Genomic DNA, 22,543 nt, shown 5'->3' with positions numbered 1-22,543 from the left:
TTCCCTAGAGCCACCATAGTGCGACTAGTGGGGGCAGCAGACAGCCAGTTAATCTGTGCGCCACATGACGATGGAAGCGCCACCATGGCAAAATGCAAACATACCTCTGCTCTAGGCCCAGGGAAGTAGAACACATCATTTTCTGCTGACACATATCAATGGAAACAGTAATCTACACAAATAAAGCTTCACACAATAAGGGCCAAAAAGTAGAAAATATGAATGACTGGCACAACTGACTAGCGATACAAATTAACACTCCTTAAAATTTGTATTATTCAGAGGCAAAGATTTCAGCAAGTGCTGATACATTAGCTCAAGCAAACACATGTACCGAGATTGATTTTCCTCCAACACAGATTGTGTTAGAGTAGGTTCCTTTCATGAGACAAACAATCAGTTTGCACACAATGTCCGTATGTCTTCACGCAGGTTGCCACTATTGGTCCTCATGTGATTCAGCTCAGTTTGCCCTCACCGATTCGAACTTCAGCGGCATCTCAGGACACACATGCACAATTACGCGTGTGCATCAATCAAAGATCTTAGCTTGCGACACCCGATCGAATCAATATCGTCAACCTAAGTAGTTAGTGATACCAGTAGAATGCTGTGCCACTGAGATTAGAGATACTGTGGTTCAGACATGATTTGATCCTTCTGTCATTCACAGTTTCTTCAAGAAAGTCAGTGTAAGTTTTCACAGAGCACAACACGAATGGCTACCTTGACAAAATTCTGTGCTCTACCATTTGATACTGCTTTGACATACATAACCCAACACAGTTCTTTCTTGAAACACAGGATGATCGGTTCCTATGGAGATAGTCCTTGCCTTCTGAATGTACAAAGAAAGTTCTGGTCCCAGCAATATGTCGATCTTGCAAGGTGACCAAAATTCTGGATCAACAATTTTTATACTCATCAAATTCGACACATTGGGATCGAGATGAGATCTCAGTTATCTTCAGGAACATTAAACAGACAGAAGGTATAATGAAGACGTCGACTTGAACAGAGATGCGCTGTTTTGTTTCTGGTATGTTTCCATCTGTTCCTTGAATGGGTGCTCTACTTAGCCATTTGTGAAGTCAGGCACTATGCGCATGCATCAGATATAAATTGTGTCTGCAAGTCAGAAGCTGAGAGAGCATATGTTTTTCATGTGCCACTGCTATCTTATAACCATATTGTCATTGTTATAAGCAGCACTTCTATGCCAGGGATGACTTAAGTGAGCAATAACACAATGTACTTGATGGATAAACACCATTGTGTTTGCGTTTTATGTCACTAGGACAATCCTACCTTGTTCCATTTTGTGTGTTTTATTTCTGTGTGGTGTCATTTTTGACAAGCATGACAGCATACAGATGTTCAACTAGAAGTGCTACGAACACCCTTAAAGCAATTGGGGAAACAATTTGTTGTGCATCACATTAGGTTTTTTGTTCACTACACACACCTTGCCTGAATTTTCTGCACTTCTGCAAAGTATGAAGCAAGTGGCACATGAAAAATGCAGCACTAGCAGGGACTAGATTCATCTCAAATGCCCCATGTGCTTGGCGTTGCAGGCAGTCTGCTGTTTATTTACATATGTGCAGTGCCATATTGGTCTGTAGCCTTCACGATTTCAGATTTTCTTTTACTGTAGAGAAAAGCCTATCTCTTTCCTAATTTCGGAAAGCTTTTGAAACTCCGGTGGGATTTAAATTCTGTTCTTACAGACTGGTCAACATTTTCTACAGATAAATGAGATATAATTATGTCTTGCAAGGATACAATTAGTTGTAATGCCATCAGCTCATGAACATTGCTTGAAGTAGTCCATGAAGTTTACTTGCACCTTTCCAGTCACTAAAGGGAGCACCAATAGGTTTTTCAGATGTGCTGACAGAATCAATCTAGGATTATTCTATGTATTGCATACCGTATCAACAGCTGCATTAAAATTAGTGCTAGTCACCGGAAGATGGGTGATCATATTGTGAGCAGCACATATTACTGAACTAAGCAAATGGTTATTTAGTAGTGTCCTATAATTCCTCATTATTAACCAGAAGACTCATAAATGTACAAAAATGCCTGAACTGCTTTACATAACGTTTGAATGATGGCAGTTTTATGATGGGCAACTTGATGGTACATTCTGATGCAGTAAAGTCAGATCCCTCACTGGGGTCTCACAGTTGTTTATTGACTTCACACGTGGTGCACATGGGGCAATACAGCCAGTTCTTCTTTACTGGCTGAATTTGTCACCCTGCTCTCCTATCCTTGTTTATTCCCTGTTGCCCCCTCCTTACCCTTTCTCAGTGTTCCGATTCAAATTGACATGGCTATGCACCTGCTTTCTTGTATTGTTTACAATTTTGTTCCTTCTTCCTGTTCATTCATCTTTTTGGTGTTTAGGTCCCCACTTGAGGTTTGACCTCCACTTCAAAATTTCCTGTTTTTTAGTGTGAGCCACTTGGGGAACAACTCCCTCCCTGGCATCTGTGGTGTGGATTCCTCCCCCCTCCCCCCCTTCTCCGTCATTCCCTCGCCCATCCACCCTCTAGCCTCCTTCCACCCTCTAGCCCCCTTCCACCCTCCTAAGTCACCAGAGGGTTGAGGCTATTACGTACCCATATGGCTGAGCCCCCTGAAAACACAGGGATCGCACTCCTGATTCCTGACTCTCCATGTATGGCAAGTTGTGTTTGCTTGCCTTCTCGGAGCATTGGAACCCCCGGCAGTGGCTGCCATACCAAATGGCCCTCGCTGTGGCTCAGTGGCACCCTTGTGGAGAGCCCCTGGTCAGAGTGGCTGGTATTGGTGGGATGCTTGACACATGAAGTGTATTTAGATGCAAAGTTCTTTCTGATCTCAGAAGGAAATTTCTATGAATTGTGAACAATTATTGAATGCAACTTCATATTACACAGCAACTTTTCCTTCCCTGACTACACCATTGGAGTAGGGCCAGGCTTCCCTACCTTTTTTTCACATTTGATAGAGTGATGCTTCTGTCAACGACCAGTAAGACAACACATTCTGAACACAATGCATTGTTACCAATGTGATCATTATGACCACACTCGTATGTCCTGGTGACACGCAGCCAACTGTGTAACCTGGCTGTCACCTCCTCCCTGCTGCAAAAGATGTAATGGTGACCATGCCAACTCCTCCTGAGTTGGTCTCGTGTACCTCGATGATCGGGTGTCCAGGAAATCTGGGTCAAGGAAGTAAGCCTGTGTTCTACCATCAGGCAGTTACAGTACTGTTCTTGCTACATCTCAGTTCATGAAGGACATAGACATCCAGACACGTGATGAGAAATACAGCACTGTGGTTGTAAAATCACCCAGTGACGTAGTAGCAGCCCCGTCTTCTTCTACTCCTCCAACTCCCCCTCCCCCTCATCCGACCCATTTTCCTCCTCCCCCTCCTCCTCCTCCCCCTCCTCCTCTACGTCACCCTCCTCCTCCTCTACGTCACCCTCCTCCTCCTCTTCGTCACCCTCCTCCTCCTCTTCGTCACCCTCCTCCTCCTCTTCGTCACCCTCCTCCTCCTCTTCGTCACCCTCCTCCTCCTCCTCCTCCTCGTCACCCTCCTCCTCCTCCTCCTCCTCGTCACCCTCCTCCTCCTCCTCCTCGTCACCCTCCTCCTCCTCCTCCTCCTCCTCCTCCTCCTCCTCCTCCTCGTCACCCTCCTCCACCTCCTCCTCCTCGTCACCCTCCTCCTCCTCCTCCTCCTCCTCCTCGTCACCCTCCTCCTCCTCCTCCTCCTCGTCACCCTCCTCCTCCTCCTCCTCCTCGTCACCCTCCTCCTCCTCCTCCTCCTCCTCGTCACCCTCCTCCTCCTCCTCCTCCTCCTCGTCGTCACCCTCCTCCTCCTCCTCCTCCTCCTCGTCACCCTCCTCCTCCTCCTCCTCCTCGTCACCCTCCTCCTCCTCCTCCTCCTCGTCACCCTCCTCCTCCTCCTCCTCCTCGTCACCCTCCTCCTCCTCCTCCTCCTCGTCACCCTCCTCCTCCTCCTCCTCGTCACCCTCCTCCTCCTCCTCCTCGTCACCCTCCTCCTCCTCCTCCTCCTCGTCACCCTCCTCCTCCTCCTCCTCCTCGTCACCCTCCTCCTCCTCCTCCTCCTCGTCACCCTCCTCCTCCTCCTCCTCCTCGTCACCCTCCTCCTCCTCCTCCTCCTCGTCACCCTCCTCCTCGTCACCCTCCTCCTCCTCCTCCTCGTCACCCTCCTCCTCCTCCTCCTCCTCCTCCTCCTCCTCCTCGTCACCCTCCTCCTCCTCCTCCTCCTCCTCCTCCTCCTCCTCCTCCTCCTCCTCCTCCTCCTCGTCACCCTCCTCCTCCTCCTCCTCCTCCTCCTCCTCCTCGTCACCCTCCTCCTCCTCCTCCTCCTCCTCGTCACCCTCCTCCTCCTCCTCCTCCTCCTCGTCACCCTCCTCCTCCTCCTCCTCCTCCTCGTCACCCTCCTCCTCCTCCTCCTCCTCCTCCTCGTCACCCTCCTCCTCCTCCTCCTCCTCCTCCTCCTCGTCACCCTCCTCCTCCTCCTCCTCCTCGTCACCCTCCTCCTCCTCCTCCTCCTCCTCGTCACCCTCCTCCTCCTCCTCCTCCTCCTCGTCACCCTCCTCCTCCTCCTCCTCCTCCTCGTCACCCTCCTCCTCCTCCTCGTCACCCTCCTCCTCCTCCTCCTCGTCACCCTCCTCCTCCTCCTCCTCATCACCCTCCTCCTCCTCCTCCTCCTCCTCCTCGTCACCCTCCTCCTCCTCCTCCTCCTCGTCACCCTCCTCCTCCTCCTCCTCCTCCTCGTCACCCTCCTCCTCCTCCTCCTCCTCCTCGTCACCCTCCTCCTCCTCCTCCTCCTCCTCGTCACCCTCCTCCTCCTCCTCCTCCTCGTCACCCTCCTCCTCCTCGTCACCCTCCTCCTCCTCCTCCTCCTCGTCACCCTCCTCCTCCTCCTCGTCACCCTCCTCCTCCTCCTCGTCACCCTCCTCCTCCTCCTCCTCGTCACCCTCCTCCTCCTCCTCGTCACCCTCCTCCTCCTCCTCGTCACCCTCCTCCTCCTCCTCGTCACCCTCCTCCTCCTCCTCCTCCTCGTCACCCTCCTCCTCCTCCTCCTCCTCGTCACCCTCCTCCTCCTCCTCCTCGTCACCCTCCTCCTCCTCCTCCTCGTCACCCTCCTCCTCCTCCTCCTCCGCCTCCTTCTCCCCCTCCGCCTCCTCGTCACCCACCTCCTCCTCCGCCTCCTTCTCCCCCTCCGCCTCCTCGTCACCCTCCCCCTCCGCCTCCTCGTCACCCTCCCCCTCCGCCTCCTCGTCACCCTCCCCCTCCTCCTCCCCCTCCGCCTCCGCCTCCTCCTCCCACTCCTCCACGTCCCCCTCCACGTCCGCCTCCCCGCCCGCCGGCCCCCATCGCCGCCCCCCCCCCCCTCGCCGTCCCCCTCCCCCCTAGCCGTCCACACCCTTCCTCTACAGCTGTGCAAACAAGGCACAAACTTTTGACTCACAGGTGAAAGTCATTTGCTCGGAGATCCTCCTTGGTGGTGTCATTACATGATATCCTTGGCTGACTGACCTCCTTGTTGCCGGTATGCACCTCCAGCAATTTTTCTGCTCTGGATTCCAAGGACGGACAGAATAGACAGAATGAGAATGCCGACATAGAGGCAGAATCTCCAGCCTCTGTGACCTGCGCCAGTGAGCCTTCGAAAGCTGCTACTCAATAGCCACTGAGGTGATACCCCTCCATTTTGTCCCTTTTCCACTTTCCTAATCGTGGCACTCTTCCAGTGGAATTTTTGTGGCCTTTGATCCAACAAAGAGGAATTATGGCTGCTCTTGGAATCATAGTCTCTACTTGTTCTCTGCTTCCAGGAAACAAAATTGCATGCTCACGACCTGCTTTGAACTCTCTCGTTTATTTCCAGTCTGCTTTGACATCTGCCCAATCTCACACCATCACCCAGGGACAGATTCTATGTCATGCAGTGGAGTCATGCTGTTTATTAAGGATGAAGTTCATAGTCTTCCTGACTACCTAACTTCAAGCTAATCCTGTCTGCCTTTTACTTCCTCACCTCGACTTTTCCATTTCTACTGTTTACATCCCTAAGTCACTGGACAGTCAGCTTCCAGCTTACTGGCCAACTCCCTCACCCGTTTCTGCTGCTCCCCTTGGGACTCTCCCAGAATCTATCAGAAAGGTGCCCTCTTCATTGTCCTCCTGTCACCCTAACCTCATTTGGCTTACTGTGGGAGTACCCACATTTCTTTCACACTCCATGCACTCCTACCCCCATCTGGACCTCTCCTGCACTGCCGAATTTGCCCTGATGATGATCTCATCATTATGTATGGTACAAAATCAAGCGACCATTTCCCATTTGCTATCCATTTTCGGTCTCCCACCTCACCTACATGCACACCCAAATGACATCTTTCTAAGGATGATGAGAGATTTAATGCTCCCTGGCACCCTTGGAGAAACAGTATTTCCCCAGTTATAAATGTAATCATTACTGCCAACAATGTTCCATTCTTGCACTTCAACTTTACCGTGCAATGTAACAGTCCCTCAGTTGACTGAGCCATGTTGGGACTCAACTCACATGCAGAGATGTGCTCTCCATGTTTTTAACCAACATTCTATGATGACAAACAATGTTCATTATAAACAATTGCACACACAGTGTCGTCGCACCCTTCAGGATAGCAAAAAAACTGGCTGGATTTAATTTACTAGTTCTTTTAACAGTTCCACTCCCTCTTCTGTTGTTGTGGCTCAACCTCAGATAGCTCTCTGGCACCAAGACCCATTCACAAATTCCTGTCTTGATAGCAGCAGATGCAGCCATGACAGAGCCAATCACTATCTCTATGATCTGTGATTTTATAATTGTCTGTTATTCATTTCCCTTTCCGTGATCCTTTTGATTACTACACCAGGTCATAGTTGAAGGGTGTTTGATCCAGCAAACTATGTTGTACCTCTGTGTTGGTCTCTGGCAGTATCCTTACAGCAGCCTTCAAACATCCAGCAGCTATGGTCTGCATTCCCACCCTGTCGACTTGCATTTTGTGGTCATCTTTGTCCTACTCTGTGACCGTGGCTGTCTGTGGCAGCTGGCAGCTCTAGTGAATTTATAGTGTTAAGTTCAATTAAAATTCAATTATTTTGTGGTTCTTAACTTGGATCATTATGCTGTTTTCATCACTCTAACATTAATAAAATTCCATATATATCTACTTGTCACTGCAACTTATTCGTAATCTCTATCAATATTTAATTTACCAACTTACTAACACTTAGATGAGCATGTGCAGTGAGATGACATACCACTGCCACATGTCAGGGTGTTTGATTTACACTTAAATTAAGCTGATGTAATGTTATTCAGGCTTTTAATTTTTTTCCAGGAGCCACAAGAGGTGCAGGCAGAGGAGGTAGCAGCAGGTGAGATTTTCACTTTCTTCAGTAGCTTAATTACGTGTTAAAGTTATCACTTTAATGTTGTCTTGTGTGGCACACATTTTTCCATCTTTTTCTTTGACATTAATTCTTCATTGGTGGTGTGCTAAAGTACATCAGTGAAACAGTTGTTCAGAATTTTATGCTTGAACCTGACACTGGATATTAATTACGTAGTACATAATTCATACTGAAAATTGGCTGTGCCTTTGTAACTACAAGAGATTGGTCACAAATGTGCAGTTGTGTTTCAAATGTGTACTGTGGTAGATTGTGTGGAAAATGTGATAAAAAAGAAAGAAGACAAAGTTTTAAGTACCAAATTTACATTTAATAATAAGTCATTGTAAAAGTGAGAAAAGTGAGTAACCAAAGTGAGGGTTGTAGGAACATAGAGTATAATGCCTGGAGGGTTGTCACCTTCACAATTTGGAAAAACTGGTGTTTGTTGGCATGATCTGTATGTCTCGGGCAGTGAAGCAGTCATTGAAATGAATGATGTCGTGTTGGGCAGCCTGCAAACTTGTTTCTTGCCCTGCTTGTAGGTGGCCCTTTATGTGGACAGACAGCTTGTTTGTTGTCATGCCATCATAGAATGCAGCACAATGGCTGCAACTTAGCTTATATATCATGTGAGTGGTTTCACAGGTAGTCCTGCCCTTGATGGGATAGCTGGTGAATGGGACCGGACTGGAGCAGTACGTGGTGGTGGTGGTGGTGGTGGTGGTGGTGGTGGTAGGATGTATGGGACAGGTCTTGCATCTAGGTCTGTTACATGGATATGAGTGATGGGGTAATGGGTTGAAAATCCTTCCTAAACACTCATATCATTCAGGTTCACTGAAGACATCTTTGTGATCTGCATCGAGATTGAAGCCACCCTATTCACATCCCACCCAACCTCAACAGCTTCTCCCCCATTGCTTCACCTGGACTTTCTCAAGCCAACAAGCCACCTCCATAGATGTTGACATCTACTTCAAAGATGGCTTCTTCACTGCTTCTGTCCATATCAAACCTACTAACCACAAGTGATGAGTCCATTTTGACAACTGCCACCCATTCCATACCAAGAAGTTCCTTCCATACATCCTATCCACCCACAGTTCTCACATCTACAGGGATGAACATTGCTCCTTGAAATAAACTGGGGGTCTCAATAAAGTATACAAAAAGAAATCTCCTGTGCCTTATATTTGCAGTCTCCAACAACCCTCCAAGTCTCTCTGTCTGACTACAGGGGAGCATTCCCCTCATAATTAAGTACCAACCACAACTGAATTACATTCTCCACTAAGGTTTGACTACCCGTCATTGTGTTCCGAAATTTGAAATGCCATGCCTACTATCCATCCCGCCTCACCCACAGTGGTATTGCTCTGTCCACCAAACTTATATATAATTGGCAATTTGAACACAATGCCTGCTCCCAACCCATTACATCATGGCTCATATCCCTATAACAGAACTAAATGCAAGACCTGTCCCATAATTCCTTCCACCGTCACCTACTCCAATCATGTAACATACATCACCTACCCACCAAAGACATGGTTTCCTGTGAAACCAGTCAAGTGATTTACAAAGTAAACTGCAACCACTGTACAGCTTTCTGCATGGGACTGACAAGTAACAAGCTGTCCATCTTCAGGAATTACCACTGACAAACTGTGGCCAGTAAACAAGTGGACCACCCTGTTGCTGAACATACTGCCGAACATGACATCATTCATTTCAATGACTGCTTGACAGCATGTGCCATAATGGATCCTTCTCACCAACCCCAGCTTTTCTGAACTGCAGAAGTAGGAACCCTGCCGGCAGTATATCCTTTGTTCCCATAACCCTCCCAGCCTCAACCTTGCGTAGTCAGTTTCCTCACCCATTCAGGCCCTTCCCTGTCTCCATAGAAGAAATGTTTTCACACATGTGGAGAGAATGGCTGATAATAAGTATCCAAAGATAATGTATGTACAGTATCGCTGTCCCTTTGCTCATAAAATATTTCCCATTAAGAAATTCACTACAGTCTTTTCCCCAGAACAATCTGTTTGTATTCCTGCCTCACCTCTCTACAGGGAGTCTCGCAGGGAACTGCCATCTACCACCACACTCATGGTCATATGTCCCACCTATTGTTGATGATCCATGCACAAGGAGAGAAATGTTTCTCAGTTAGGCATAATGTTAGAACTTTGTTGCGACACAGAAGGCACATGATAAAGTTGTGCAAATGAAGCAGCTTCCTGGTGCAAGCAACATAAAAATAGTTCTTATATGCTCTAAGGATGTCACTAATATGAGAATCATTCTTTAAGGTGTTAGGTGAGCACTGCAAAGTTGCACTGTTGATATCCTAGATTCCTATGTTGTTGTTGTGCTCAGAGGAAAAGTTTTCTATACAGCAGCAAAAAATATAACAACTGACATTCTCATGGAGGCAATGGCAGTGTTAAGGAGGCACAGACCAGGCAGAATAATACAGGAATCGGGCCACATCATCATTGAAGAAGAATGGTGAGGTGCAATGACACAGAGATAAAGGCTACCCAACGGAACACAAGACACTGGTAATAAGTTTCCGGAGACAAAGAAGTAACAAAAATAGCACAAGAAGAGAGATGTCCCTCAGTAGCCAAGTGGAATAGAGCTTCATTGCAACACAGTTTGTGTGTAACAACATGCAGCTAATGAAACAGATTTCTAGTGAAGGCAAGGTAGAGAATGCCCTGTTCCACTGAAAGATATTTGCTACTATGATAACTATTCTTGAATCTCCAGTTCAGCCCTCAGTCTGTAACAACTGAGAAGCACTGCTGTAGGCACCTAAAGTGTAGGTTGCGCTGGTGACACCAATATTGAGGGCTGCATTGTTATTAAAATAGCCATGGCACTCCGAAGTAGATAGTTGATGTAGAGTTTGTGACTTGGGTTGGCTGGTAAGCCACTGTGCTGTGATCAATGAAGGCTGTGCAGTGCAGGAGTACTGGAAAATTGTCCAGTGTTATGGGCCCCTGTACAAAAACTATGCAGTGGCTGACATGGGTAAGATGAGCTGCACTGAGTTTGTTTTAGGCCTCTTAACATGCCAGCAACAGAGAGCCCTCTGTTGAATTTCACAAGATGGCATTGTAAGGTACCATCCAGATGGTACACCACCCACTTCCACCTCAATGCTATCATGTCTCCTACTCCATCCTGTTGCCATACCCATCAAAGTTCTTCCCCCCTCAGCTCTATGAAGAAAGCACCTGAGAAATACCCCACATCATCTGCCGTGCCTTCTTGTGGCTGTATATACCCATCTGTAAGTAAATAAAGAAGGGTTGCATTGTATTTGTTTGATGTGGCTGTTTGACTGCACGAACAGGTAACTGTGGTAAGTGATAAACAAATTTTTCTATTACCTTGTGTGGGGTATCCCTGAGAAAAAATTCATGAAATTTCAAATTTGGGGGTGAAATTTTCTGCAAGTAACTAAGTGCTCTCATTGTAAAATACTGGACGAATGTAATGTTTGCATATGCCTGCAGTGAGTGAGGCTTCGTATACAGTCATACACACAGTTCCAAACTGTTACACTTGCCACAGTGACTTAATCCTGTAAAATAAAGTTGTATGTTTCAATAAGCACGTTACTACAGGATTGTAAAATTTGGTCAATAATTATGTGAAATATTGACAGTAAAAATGTATTTGCCCCTGGCAGTCTTCAGATAGCAGCCACCAATTGGAATAAAGTTTTGGATTTCTGGAACTCAGTTAGTAATGTTCTCTGTTGTACATATTTGAGTAGATAAGATGCTCAGTTATTCACTGATTAGAAGCACTGTAAAAGATTGAAATAATTCTGTTCTTTATCATGTCACATTGTAACATTCTTAGTTAATCACATGTTTGTTTTACCTTGGCAGATAAAGTAGTTTTTATATTAACACGCAATTTCATTTCTTGTCAATCAGGCCTCGTTGAGGAGCAAGGCCCGCCTCCCATTGCTCAGGTGAGTGAAAGTAGAGGGTAGCACCCGTGAGAATGGCAGAGTTCAGGTGAGTATCACCAGTAGCAAAACAAGGTGCTCACAAATTTCATCAGTCCAGGGTTTTCAGCCCTTCTGTGAGCTGCCCTTCACAACACCATTTTAATTAATCAACTTCTTTCTGTGTATCCTATTCATCTCCACTTCATTCTCATTGTTTTTTGCACTCCACTCCACACCTTCCTGGCCCCCATAACCTTTGCAACTTCATTTACACTGTTACCCGAAATGTTATCTCAAGTCCACTATCACAATAAAATTGTCTACTGAACAATCCAGAAAATTTCTTAAACAATATTTACATACTAATGACAGCTCAACTTCATGTTTGTGTCCTGATGTAATGGCAGTTGTCACTGTGCTAGCAGATGTAGAGGATAGGTACATCAGTGAACCACAATGAGGTAGCATGGAATAAACAACTCATATCAGCAGGTACGATGAAGCCTCATAAAGCAACTATTGTTGTCCCAGTCTGTGGAAATTCTTCATACATCTGCAACAGAGTTCATCCACAAGAGAAAAAATTCCTGAAGTGAGTAAAAGTGTAAACCCATTATATGAACTATAAGATGACATTATTGCTGCAGCCATCATTCATCGGTACTACAGACATTGCGAAATATGTAACTGTACCCAAGTGATAGGTTACACCACAGTAGGTATGATATCTACAGTTGTCTAAAATATTTAGATATTGCAATTACACATCAAGTACCTTTCTAAAATGATAGTAGAGTAACTCTTCTTGCTGTTACCATAGCCAGACAAAGTTAAAAAAATCTTCATAGAATATTTTTCTGGCTGTTAAATAGCTATCTTGTGCACTTCATAGAGAGGTCTTCTTGTCTCTGGGTGTCAAGACTTTAACACATGTAGCTTAGTAATTCAATAAAACTAACTTCGTGTTTGGTATCTCATGTACCACAGATTGTGCTGAGTGAAGTAAAAGTGAGTGTGTAGCTACTCTTGCTTTTTGGGATTTGCTTCCAGTAATATTCAGGTAGGTCTCTGACACAAGAAATAGAATCAAATGAAAATCTTTCGATAGTCATCCAAATCTTGTACTGACTTCTGTATGCTGATAGGTGTCCCTCGTGCAATGACTATACAATCAACGTGCATGCTGTCTGTCAGTAGAATTTGACTGTACAGTGTCTGCCACAAGGAGTGGAACTCTGAGGGCAAGGGCTCATTCCACATTAACTTATGCTGCCATAGACATTGCAAAAATATCTTAAATGTGATCACAGTGGAACTAATTCATCCAAAAGGACCAAAAATGTTTGATGTGTCACACAGTAGTGTGTGTTTTGTGAAGCTGTAGATATTAGGTGCTGGTTTGACATTGTTTACAATTTTAAAATGATCATCAGCCGGTTGCTAGAGTAAACCTGAAGTTGTAATATCCTCATCATTATCAAGCAGTAAAAGTAGTTGTGTTTCTTGCACCACTGAGGGGATATTTTTGAACAGTTTGGCACTGTTGTTGTACCATTTTCATAGTGAACATCCACTTCTGATCAATATCTTCAATAGATATTGTTGGAACTCAGTTTCAGCCCTTACTGTATCGCAACCTGAGATACAGTGGTCCATATAGAAATGATTAGTGAGAATGTTTGCTGCTTCACTCTGCTCACTCTCTTCGCAAGCTGATCGTAATATACACTGTGCCGCAAGGGAGGGGGCACAAATCATTGTATATGTGATTTTCTTTCATTGGTATTCCTGAGGTGGTGCAGATCTATCAATCATTCACAATATTCATTGAAATGTGGGATCTTCAATTACTACCAGAACCTGTCTATACATATTCTCCATGTCTACTGTGAAGGCAATGTGTTGCATGTGGAAGCATAATCTTATGGAGTGCAATTAATATTTCATGGTTGGTCCTACCATTGTAAGACTGTTGTGTGACAAATTCGTATTCCATTTGGCAACACAATCAAACACTACTCTTGCTTTGGTAGTTGAGTTGGCTTTTTTAAGAACAGCTGATGTGGCATGTAATATTAAATGGCATGTGTCATGACTACTATTACCATATGTCTTAAATATTCATACTTCCTCATAAACTTGGTGTAGCTTTCCACAAACTTTGATTATCTTGCTAGTTTCTGTTCAGTTTAAGAAAAGAATTTTACTGCATTGTGGAAGGAATTGCATAACAAACTCGGCTGTTCCTGAAATGGAAGACGAACATTTAATATATCTGTTGAATCTTTAATTGCGTGTTCCAGGAATTGTGAATCACATTGCTGCTCTTCTTCTGTCATAAAGACATTGATACCTCATAACTTGGGTTGGAACAGCTTTAAGGAAAAGAAATGGAATGTGGACTCACATATTTTGTCACTTGTTATTTTATGTAATACACTTCATTACTTACAAACATTATTATTATTATTATTATTACTATTATTACTACAAATTAATAAATTTCTTACAGTCATGATACTCACAGTCATAACTTGAACAGGCTTAATTAATTAGAAGCCATATTTTGTCAATTGTACCATTGCAAACGGGGCAGGAAATTGGAAGTGCACAGGTCACAAAACAAAGAAAGGTCACACCAATTGGGCAGGTTCAACAAAAATATTATCAGTCAAATGAATTACATTGAAAGCATTAAATGTGCTGATAACTTGCATCTTTTGTAACTGTTAGACTCCTGAATAACATTCATCCAAATTCAGGAAGATTCGCAAGTCACACCACTGATTGTAGCTGTTGGAAGGCCTCTTAGCAATGTTTAACACTTTACAAAAAGGAAGAACAACCCTTAAGCAGTAACCCATGCATTGCAAACAAACATTAAAAATGACCTTTAATAAATATACAACTGTCCAAATTTCAGAACAAACAGAGAGCTACAGCAGAGAGCTATCAGAGTCAACAAGAAACAAGCAGCCAAATTTCCCAAGTGGAGTTAATTAATGACTATGCACCAGGGTAACGATCGACAGTTTATACTTTTAACTAGCATGGTTTAAACTTAACGTGTTGTTTACCGAGTAAGGTGGCGCAGTGGTTAGACACTGGACTCGCATTCGGGAGGACGACGGTTCAATCCCGCATCCGGCCATCCTGATTTAGGTTTTCCGTGATTTCCCTAAATCACTCCAGGCAAATGCCAGGATGGTTCCTCTGAAAGGGCATGGCTGACTTCCTTCCTCATCTTTCCCTAATCCGATGAGACCGATGACCACGCTGTCTGGTCTCCATCCCCAAGCAACCAACGAACGAACCAGCTTAATGTGTTGAGATTTAGTAGTAAGAGACAAAGGTTTAAGCGAGTAGTTAAAGGTATAATGAGGAGGAACCTCAGGCTTGGAAAATGTGCCTTAATCTCCCGATCTCAATAAATTCACCAAAACAAGCAGACTACTGGTTCCTGCCCATAGCTGACACTCCACCATGTCACATGTTAAATGAGCAAAGTCACTTCCCTCGTCCCACAAAGGTGCGACTGGCAGGGGCATCAGACTGCCAGTCTATATGGGTGCCATGTGATGATGGAAGTGCCGCCATGGAAAAATGCAAACATACCTCTACTCTGGGCCCAGGGCACTGAAACACATCATTTTCTGCTGACACACATCAATGGGAACAGTAATCTGCACAAATACAGCTTCATACAATAAAGGCCAGAAAGTAGAAAATGTGAACGTATGGCACAACTGACTAGAGATACAATTTAATACTCCTTAAAATTTGTATTATTCAGAAGCAAAAATATCAGCACTTGTTGATACATTAGCTGAAGCGTACACATGTACCAAGATTGCTTTGCCTCCGACACAGTATACTCTTACACTTTCATGATGCATGACCCCGAACACAAATTATAATTAATAACATTGACGGATGGTCATGCACTGAAACACTCATAGGTGCATTAATATTACAGATGCAATTCCAGATAATACAGACATGACCTAACTAAAAAATATAACATATCAACTCGAAACTTGACTCAGTTGCGAAGGAGCAGTGCCTTGCAGGATTCCAGCCAGGGTATTATTGCATCTTACCCCCACATCCCATGAGTAATGGACCTTGACATTGCTGGGGAGGCTTGCGTGCCTCAATGATACAGATAGCCATACCGTAGGAGCAACCAAAACGGAGGGATATCTGTTGAGAGGCCAGTCAAACGTGTGGTTCCTGAAGAGGGGCAGCTGCCTTATCAGTAGTTGCAGGGGCAACAGTCTGGATGATTGACTGACCTGGCCTTGTAACACTAACCAAAATGCCCTTACTGTGCTGGTGCTGGTGCTGTTATTGCGCATGACTGAAAGCAAGGGGAAATTACAGCCGTAAATTTTCCCGAGGGCATGCAGCTTTACTGTATGATTAAATGATGATGGCGTCCTCTTGGGCAAAATATTCCAGAGGTAAAATAGTCCCCCATTTCTATCTCAGGTCAGGGACTACTCAAGATGATATTGTTATCAGGAGAAAGAAAACTGGCGTTCTATGGATCGGAGCATGGAATGTCAGATCCCTTAATCGGGCAGGTAGGTTAGAAAATTTATAAAGGGAAATGGATAGGTTAGACTTAGATATAGTGGGAATTAGTGAAGTTCAGTGGCAGGAGGGACAAGACTTTTGGCCAGGTTAATACAGGGTTATAAATACAAAATGAAATATAGGTAATGCAGGAGTAAGTTTAATAATGAATAAAAAGATGGGAGTGTGGTTAAGCTACTACAAACAGCATAGTGAATGCATTATTGTGGCCAAGATAAACACACAGTCCATGCCTACTACAGTAGTTAAAGTTTGTAAGACAACTAGCTCTGCAGATGAAGAAATTGATGAAATGTATGATGAGATAAAAGAAATTATTCATGTAGTGAAGGGAGACGAAAATTTGATAGTGATGGGTGACTGGAATTTGATAGTAGGAAAAGGGAGAGAAGGAAATATAATAGGTGAATATGGGTTGGGGGTAAGAAATGCAAGAGGAAGCCGCCTGGTAGAATTTTGCACAGAGCATAACTTAATTATAGCTATCACTTTGTTCAAGAATCATAAAAGAAGGTGGTATACTTGGAAGAATCCTGGAGATACTAGAAGGTATCAGATAGATTATATAATGGCAAGACAGAGATTTAGGAACCAGATCTTAAATTGTAAGACATTTCCAGGGGCAGATGTGGATTCTGACCACGATCTATTGGTTATGAACTGTAGATTAAAACTGAAGAAAATGCAAAAAGGTGGGAATTTAAGGAGGTGGGACCTGGATAAACTAAGAGAACAAGATGCTGTACAGAATTTAAGGGAGAATATAACGGAACAACTGACAGGAATGTGGGAAAGAAATACAGTAGAAGAAGAATGGTTAGCTTTGAGGGATGAAGTAGTGAAGGCAGCAGAGGATCAAGTAGGTAAAAAGATGAGGGCTAGTAGAAATCCTTGGGTGACAGAAGAAGTATTGAATTTAATTGATGAAAGGTAAAAATATGAAAATGCAGTAAATGAAGCAGGCAAAAAGGAATACAAACGTCTCAAAAATGAGATTGACTGGAAGTGCAAAATGTCTAAGCAGGCAATCCATAGAGGACAAATGTAAGGATATAGAGGCTTATCTCACTAGGGGTAAGATAGATACTGCCTACAGGTAAATTAAAGAGACCTTTGGAGAAAAGAGAACCACTTGTATGAATATCAAGAGCTCAGATGGAAACCCAGTTCTAAGCAAAGAAGTGAAAGCGGAAAGCTGGAAGGAGTATATCGAGGGTCTATACTAGGGCGACGTACTTGAGGACCAATATTATGGAAATGGTAGAGGATGCAGATGAAGATGAAATGGAAGATACGATACTGCGTGAAGAGTTTGACAGAGGACTGAAAGACCTTAGTTGAAACAAGGCCCTGGGAGTAGACAACATTCCATTAGAACTACTGACAGCCTTGGGAGAGCCAGTCCTGACAAAACTCTACCATCTGGTGAGCAAGATGCACGAGACAAGCAAAATACCCTCAGACATCAAGAAGAATATAATAATTCCAATCCCAAAGAAAGCAGGTGCTGACAGATGTGAAAATTACCAAACAATCAGTTTAATAAGTCACGGATGCAAAATACTAACATGAATTCTTTACAGATGAATGGAAAAACGTAGAAGCTGACCTCGGGGAAGATCAGTTTGGATTCCTTAGAAATGTTTGAACATGTGAGGAAATACTGACCCTACGACTTTTCTTAGAAACTAGATTAAGGAAAGGCAAACCTACATTTCTAGCATTTGTAGCTTTTGACAATGTTTACTGGAACAGTCTTTCAAATTATGAAGGTGGCAGGGGTAAAATACAGTGCGCGAAAGGCTATTTACAATTTGTACAGAAACCAGATGGCAGTTATGAGAGTTGGTGGACATGAAAGGGAAACAGTGGTGGCGAAGGGAGTGAGACATGGTTATAGCCTCTCTCAGATGCTATTCGATCTGTATATTGACCAAGCAGTAAAGGAAACAAAAGAAAAGTTTGGAGTAGGTATTAAAATGCATGAAGAAGAAATAAAACCTTTGAGGTTCACCGATGACATTGTAATTGTGTCAGACAGCAAAGAACGTGGAAGAGCAGTTGAATGAAATGGACAGTGTCTTAAAAGGAGGGTATAACATGACCATCAAATAACCAAAACGAGGATAATGGAATGTAGTCGAATTAAGTCAGGTGATGCTCAGGGAATTAGGTTAGGAAATGACACTTAAAGCAGTAAAGGAGTTATGCTATTTGGGTAGCAAAATAACTGATGATGGCCTAAGTAGAGAGGATATAAAATGTAGACTGGCAATGGCAAGGAAAGCGTTTCTGAAGAACAGAAATTTGTTAACATCGAGTATAGATTTAAGTGTCAGGAAGTCGTCTCTGAAAGTATTTGTATGGAGTGTAGCCATGTATGGAAGTGAAACATGGACAATAAATAGTTCAGTCATAAAGAGAATAGAAGCTTTTGAAATGTGGTGCTACAGAAGAATGCTGAAGATTAGATGGGTAGATCAAATAACTAATGAAGTGGTATTGAATAGAATTGGGGAGAAGAAGAGTTTGTGGTACAACTTGACTAGAAGAAGGGATCAGTTGGTAGGACATGTTCTGAGGCATCAAGGGATCACAAATTTAGCATTTGAGGGCAGTGTGGAGGGTAAAAATCGTAGAGGGAGACCAAGAGATGAATACACGAAGCAGATTCAGAAGGATGTAGGTTGCAGTAGGTACTGGGGGATGAAGGAGCTTGCACAGGATAGTGGCATGAAGAGCTGCATCAAATCAGTCTCAGGACTGAAGACCACAACAACAACAACACCCACATTTGATCATCGAGGAGCCATGATTTAAGCTTGTAGAGTAAGCCAGTAACTTGCCAATCAGGTTGCAAGCAATGTCTGTATGTCTTCACACAAGTGATGGCTATCAGTCCTCATGTGATCCGGCCCAGTTTGCCCTCACCGATTCAACCTTCAGCGGCATCTCAGGACCTGCATCAGACAGAGAGAGTCCCCCAAAAGCAACAACTTGCCCACTACTTACCCTCCTGCCAAATTTTCTCCAGGCTCTACTTAACTGACACACATGCATAAATGCACAATTGCAGGTGTGCATTGATCAAAGATCTCAGTTAGTAACACAAAATTGAATCCATATCAGCAACCTAAGTATTTAGTGATGCCAGTGGAATGCTGTGCAACCGACGTTAGAGATACTGACGCTCAGACATGATTTGATCCTTCTGTCCTCCACAAGTTTTTCAAGAAAGTCAGTGTAAGTTTTCACAGAGCACAACACGAATGGCTACCTTGACAAAATTTTGTGTTCTCCCATTTGATACTGCTTTGACATACATAACCCAACACAGTTCTGTCTCTTGAACTGCATAATGATCAGATCCTATGTAGAGAGTCCTTGCCTTCTGAATGTACAGACAAACTTCTGCTCCCAACATCATGTCGACCTTGCAAAGGTGACCAAAATTCTGGATCGACAAGTTTTATACTCATCAAATCCAACATATTGGGATCGAGACGAAATGTGGGTTATCTTCAGCAACATTAAACAGACAGAAGGTAACATGAAGACATTTCTACAGGAGTTGATTTGAACAGAGATGCACTGTTTTGTTTCTGGTATGTTTCCATCTGTTCCTTGAATGGGTGCTCTACTGTGCACATGGTTGAAATATAAATCGTCCCTGCGTGTCAGAAACTGGGAGAGCATAAGTTTTTCATGTGCCACTGCTATCTTTTAACCATATTGTCACTGTTGTAAGCAGCACTTGTTTGCCAGGGATGACTTAAGTGAGCAGTAACTCAATCTACTTGATTGATGTATACCATTGTGTTTGTGTTTTATGTTACTAGGACAGTCATACCTTGTTCCATTTCGTGTGTTTCATTTAGTGTGCTGTCATTTTTGACAAGCATGACAGCATACAGATGTGCAACTAGAATCCCTATGAACAACCTTCAGGCAATTGTGCAAACAATATGTTGGGCATCACATTAGGTTTGTGTTCACTACACGTGGCTTGCTTGAATTTTCTGCACTTCTGCAAAGTATGAGGCAAGCGGCACATGACAAATGCAGTACTAGCAGGGACTAGCTTCATCTCAAATGACCTATGTGCTTGGCGTTGCAGGTGGTCTGCTGTTTGTTCCCATATGTGCTGTGCCATGTTGGTCTGTAGCCTTCATGATTTCAGAATTGCATTTGTTTTAGAGAAAATAATATCTCTCTGTTAATGTTAAAATACTGGTCGACATTTTTTACAAAGAGATGAGGTGTAGTTATGTCTTGCAAGGATACATTTGCTAGTAATGTCATCAGCACAGGAACATTGCTTGAAGTAGTCCATGAAATTCATTTGCACCTTACCCAGTCACGAAAGGGAGCACCAACAGCTTTTTCAGATGTGATAACAAAATCAATCTAGGGTTATTGTATGTGTTGCAAACATTATCAGAAGCTGCATTAAAATTAGTGCTAGTCACCGGAAGATGGGCGATTATATTGTGAGCAGCGCATAGTACTGAACTAAGCAAATGGTTATTAAGCAGTGTCCTATAAATCCTCATTATTTACCACAAAAATGCCTGAACTGCATTACACCACTTTTGAATGTTGGCAGTTTAATGATGGGCAACTTGATGGTACATTCTGATGCACTCAAGTCAGATCCGTCACTGGGGTCTCACAGTTGTTTAGTGACTTCACACGTGGTGTACATGTGGCATTGCATCCAGTTCTTCTTTACTGGCTGCATTTGTCACCCTGCTCTCCCTCTTCATCCTTGCTCATTCTCCGTTGCCCCCTCCTTCCCCTTTCTCAGTGTTCTGATTCAAATCGACATGGCTAGCCACCTGCTTTCCTGTATTGTTTCCAATTTTGTTCCTTCTGCCTGTTCAGTCATCCGTTTTGGTGTTAGATCCCCACTTGAGGTTTGACCTCCACTTCAATATTTCCTGTATTTTAGTGTGAGCCACTTGGGGAACCACTCCCTCCCTGGCATCTGTGGTGTGGATTCCTCCCCCCCTCCCCCCCCCCCCCCCCCCCCCCCCCCCCCCCCCCCGCCATTGGTTCCAGCGCCCTTCCCCCCTGTAGCCCCCTTCCACCCCGCTAAGTCACCAGAGTGATGGGGCTGTTACGAATCCGTATGGCTGAGCCCCATGACAACACAGGGATCACACTCCTGATTACTCAGTTGTTCCCTCCACATGTATGGCTAATAGTGTTTGCTTGCTTTCTTGGAGCATCAGAACTCGCAGCAATGGCTGCTGTGCCAGACGGCCCTTGCTGTGTCTGGATGGCACCCTGGAGGGGAGCCCCTGGTCAGAGTGGCTGGTATTGGGGGGATGCTTGACACATGAAGCGTATTGAGCTGCAAAATTCTGGCCGATCTCCAGTGCCGTTTCTGTGAATGGTAAACAATCATTGAATGCTACTTCATATTACACAGCAACTTTTCCTTCCCTGGCTACACTGTTGGAGAGGGCCAGTCTTGGCTTCTTTTTTTCACTTTTGATACAGTGATGCTTCAGTCAAAGATCAGTAAGACAACACATTCTGAACACAATGCACTGCTACCAGTGTCATCATTATGACCACACTCGAAATTCCTGGTGACACCCAGCCAACTGTGTATCCTGGCTGCCTCCTCCTCCCTGCTGCAAAAGTTGTAATGGTGACCATGCCACCTCCTCTTCTCATGTACGTTGATGATGATTGGGCAGCCATGAAATCTGGGTCAAGGATAAAGATGCCTTACCAGGTCACTTGCAAATTGTCGGCTTGATAGTAACCCTGTGTTCTACCATCAGGCAGTTCCAGTACTGTTCTCGCTATATGTCAGTTCATGAAGGACATTGACATTGAGACATGTGATGAGAAATACAGCACTGTGGTTGTAAAATCACCCAGTGTCATAATAGCAGCCCCGTCTCCTCCTCCTCCTCTCCAGCTGTGCAAACAAGCCGCAAAGTTTTGCCTCACAGGAGAAAGTCACCTGCTACACAACTGACAGGCCAGGAAGGATAGAACGAACACTCCCATGAAAACTTTCCATGTTCCTCCAGCCATCAAACCTTGCAGGTACCGGTCGGGGTTGGCCCATGCTCATCCCAAGGGAAGTGGCGGGTTCAGCAACGTTCGCGGCGGATATGGCGGAGGGTCAATGTGGAGGCTGGCCATGTGGCATCACCCGCTCTGCCTGAGAGTCGACTTGTGGCCGCTTCTTCAGCAAGGCCCAAGCTGGCACATGGGGGAGCGGTTTATTAGTTATTGGGAGCTCCAACATTAGGTGCGTGATGGAGCCCCTTACGGAAATAGTGGGAAGGTCGGGGAAGAAGGGCAGTGTTCACTCTGTCTGCTTGCCGAGTGGTCTCATCCGAGATGTGGAGGAGGCCCTGCCTGCAGCGATAGAGAGCACTGGGTGCACCCGACTGCAAATAGTTGCTCATGTCGGCACCAATGACTCCTGCCGTCTGGGTTCAGAGGTCATCCTCAATTCGTACAGGCGGTTGGC

General features: G+C 44.5%; 1 protein-coding gene across 1 annotated transcript in view; it reads left to right on the top strand.

The window, feature by feature from the left end:
- Positions 1-3,851: 3,851 nt before the first annotated feature.
- Positions 3,852-22,543, top strand: part of LOC124620334 (uncharacterized serine-rich protein C215.13-like) — a gene marked incomplete at its 5' end in the record, with an annotated part of 85,060 nt that continues 66,368 nt past the window's right edge. Inside the window, 2 exons of the mRNA XM_047147009.1 lie at positions 3,852-5,399; positions 7,415-7,451. Of these exons, the coding sequence (XP_047002965.1) occupies positions 3,852-5,399; positions 7,415-7,451 (1,585 nt within the window). The remainder of the gene's footprint in view (positions 5,400-7,414; positions 7,452-22,543) is intronic.

This window comes from Schistocerca americana, chromosome 6 (genome assembly GCF_021461395.2).
Source record: "Schistocerca americana isolate TAMUIC-IGC-003095 chromosome 6, iqSchAmer2.1, whole genome shotgun sequence".
NCBI classification, from domain to species: Eukaryota; Metazoa; Arthropoda; class Insecta; order Orthoptera; family Acrididae; genus Schistocerca; species Schistocerca americana.
Note: the sequence above shows the minus strand (reverse complement) of the source record. Positions and strands in the feature narration are given on the sequence as shown.